Genomic DNA, 3,134 nt, shown 5'->3' with positions numbered 1-3,134 from the left:
AATAATTATATGATCTGTAAATCACCGTACATTTCATAACCACAAATCATATTGGTATAACACTGTCTTTTTATAAATCACATTATTCCCAACATTTCATGATTTCAGTATAAATTCACAACTCAATATCAAATCACAACCCAATATAATTTTACAACTCATTATTAAACTGTCATATCATAACTATCATTTCATAATAATATAAAAATCATCATGTTTAATTACACAACAACAATTATTCTCATGTCACACTTTGACTGATAAATCATAATATAATAACTGCTCAAGAAAAATATTTTTTTACTGAAAACAAAGTGTATGATCAATTTCACCTATTTAATTTAAATCCCATTATATTTCAAGAACCTGATATATTCAAATCTCTACAGTTTGATTTAATTCCAAAATATTCCCAAAATCTGATATAATCAAATCCTTGCAGTTTAACTTAATTTCAAAAGATTCCCAAAAACTCATTCTGATCATATTCCTGTAGTTTAACTTAATTCCAAGATATTCTCCAAAATTTAATTTAATCAAATTCATGTAGTTTAACTTAATTCCAAAATATTTTCAAAAATCTAATTTAATCAAACCCCTACAGTTTAACTTAATGTCAAAATATTTCCCAAAGTCTAATTTAATTAAATTCCTACAGTTTTATTTAATTCCAACATATTCCCAAAAATCTAATTTAATCAAATCCTTTCAGTTTAACTTAATGTCAAAATATTCCTCAAGATCTAATTTAATCAAATATTACAATTTAATAATCAAATACTATAATTTAATAAATAAATCATAATTTTTATACCCATAAAATTACTCAGAAAATCATATATAATATTCCAGTAATCACATACCATGATTTAACCAAGTAAATTTATAAAATAATCGACATAATTTATTTTTCTTACCTTAACCTTGGAGTGGTATTTACGAAACTGAAATCATAAATCTGCTCCCCTAAGTCATAAATCTACTCTGATTAAGTCATTAAGGATTGAAGGTAGGATTCCGAAATGGTATATGATTGTCAATTTGGCCAGAAAATGAAGAGAAAATCTAGAGAGAGAGCTTGAGGAAGGAGGGAGAGAGAGAGAGAGCAGAGAGCTGTCTAGGTCTGGGACTTTGAAATTCAATCTATTGAATTCAATTTTCCATTCAATGCCTCCTCAGCCAATATTATACTCGCAAACTAAACATAACATTAAAATAGTATTTGAAAACATAGATTTCAAATTTTAGATTTAATTCCATTGAATACGTCCTAAAAAATAAAAAATAAGTACTTTTACATAAATAAAAAAAATACTTTTTTAGTAATTGTGTCAATAAGTAGTATTTGATTTAAACTTACCAAGTATTTATTTCAAAAATAATTTGTACAAACAATTTGTTCAAAGAAAATAAGTACTTTAAAAAAAAATTTCTAAAAAAATAAACTTACCTAAAAATATTTATAATAAGTAATCCTAAATTATTTTTAAATAAGTACTTTTTTAAATAAATATTTTTATATTAAAAATATTTTTTTAAGTGATTCTTAAAATTATATGAATTTACATTAAATTTTTTAATATTTTTATATCATATTTTATCTAAATCTAATAAAATTCAAATCTCATAATTTAAATTGTAAATGAAAAATTAAATTTATATAAATTTAAATATAATATATAATAAAAATATTAATTTTTATTAAAATTTAATTAAATTCAAACCTAAGATTTGAAATTAAAAAAATTTAAAAAATAAATAAAGGACTTTCCTTATACTGCGTTGCCACAATTCAACGCTCTTCCAATCAACTGAAGAGAACGAAAAACATGAACCAATTAGCTAAGTGCTAACCTCGACGGCCCCATTATAGTCAAACTTGGAACTCCATTGAGATTTTTTGAGAACAGGGAAAGCTTTCAGAATTAGACTCTGTTTGCATCAAATCAAATGAACACGATGAAACACATTAAAATTTAATGTCAAGTATATTGCAACTGGTAAATCAAACGCCCAGCTCTCCTCTCTTTCGTATACTTTATTCACATTCCACCCAAAAAATAAATTCGAAAAAGATACCCGAACCCACAAAAGAAAAAGAAAGAGCAAAATCAACAGCCATAGTCCTGGAAAAAATCTTGTTGAAGTGCTTCTTCAAGCCACGACTGGGACTGCTCCATCAAATCAGGACTTAATCTGAACATGAGGACGCAGAACTCCATGAGATTGAGAGCCCCGTCGCCGTCGGAGTCGCCCTCCTTCATCATGCTCCGGAGATCCTCGTCGGAGAAGCCCTGCAAACCCAGAAGGGCAGCGTTCCTCTTGAGGCTGTCGAAGGTGATGAGCTCCCTGTCGCCGTCCATCAGAAGCCGAAACCCATTGCAGAGCTCTCCGATCAGACCGTCCCCGCCCAGCTTGTCGGCCATCACCGGCAAGTAATCTTCAAATTGTTCTCTGTTTTGGGATTCCATCGGACACGGAGAGAGAAATTGGGAGGTAAGGAGATGGGATTTTTCTTTTGGGTTGGGATTGGTAGAGAGGAAGAGATAAATAGAGGAAGGGAGAGGGGAGGACACGGGATGAGTAGAGGAAGGGGCTTCGGGGAAGGCGAGGAGAGGACAGGGGAGACGGACAACGCAAGCGTAGCTGGGGAGTGGGTCGGTCCCATTGTGAATGGGAAGCTGCCGCCCCTGGGCCCTGGGTTGCCAAGAAGCTCCTCTCTGTCTCAGGGTTAGAATGGTCATTTGGGCGGTGAGATTGAAGTTTTGGACGGGGTGTGGGCTGGTTCCTCTTACTTTCTCGGCTACTTTCCTGTCACACGCAACTCTGTCCAAAAGGGCAGGATCGTCCGTGCAGTAGTTTTTAACTTTCGAGGGCAGTCAAAGGAAAATTCCATTTTTGAGAACAACTGGTCCAATTGCACAGATTCATGTGTCAGATTTTCTAATTTTAGGTGGAGAAAGATGCGAGGACTTCTGAATTCTGATGGACGGATTTAGTATATTTAGTATACGTGGAGATCACTAATTTGATTTTTAAAAAATTAAAATTTTAAATTTTGAGTCCAAATATGTATATAATTAATCAACATTTATTATATTCTTTTAGACTTACAAGTGAAATTTTTTATAATT

General features: G+C 31.7%; 1 protein-coding gene across 1 annotated transcript; it reads right to left on the bottom strand.

Annotated features, from left to right (window-relative positions):
* Positions 1-1,969: 1,969 nt before the first annotated feature.
* LOC131162283 (calcium-binding protein KRP1-like) lies at positions 1,970-2,694 on the bottom strand. The gene has a single exon (XM_058118596.1). The coding sequence runs from the start codon at positions 2,469-2,471 to the stop codon at positions 2,112-2,114; it is 360 nt and encodes a 119-aa protein (XP_057974579.1). The 5' UTR covers positions 2,472-2,694; the 3' UTR covers positions 1,970-2,111.
* Positions 2,695-3,134: the final 440 nt, after the last annotated feature.

This window comes from Malania oleifera, chromosome 1, assembly GCF_029873635.1.
Source record: "Malania oleifera isolate guangnan ecotype guangnan chromosome 1, ASM2987363v1, whole genome shotgun sequence".
NCBI lineage: Eukaryota > Viridiplantae > Streptophyta > Magnoliopsida > Santalales > Ximeniaceae > Malania > Malania oleifera.
The sequence above is the reverse complement of the archived record's forward strand: the minus strand, read 5'-3'. Positions and strand labels throughout refer to the sequence as shown.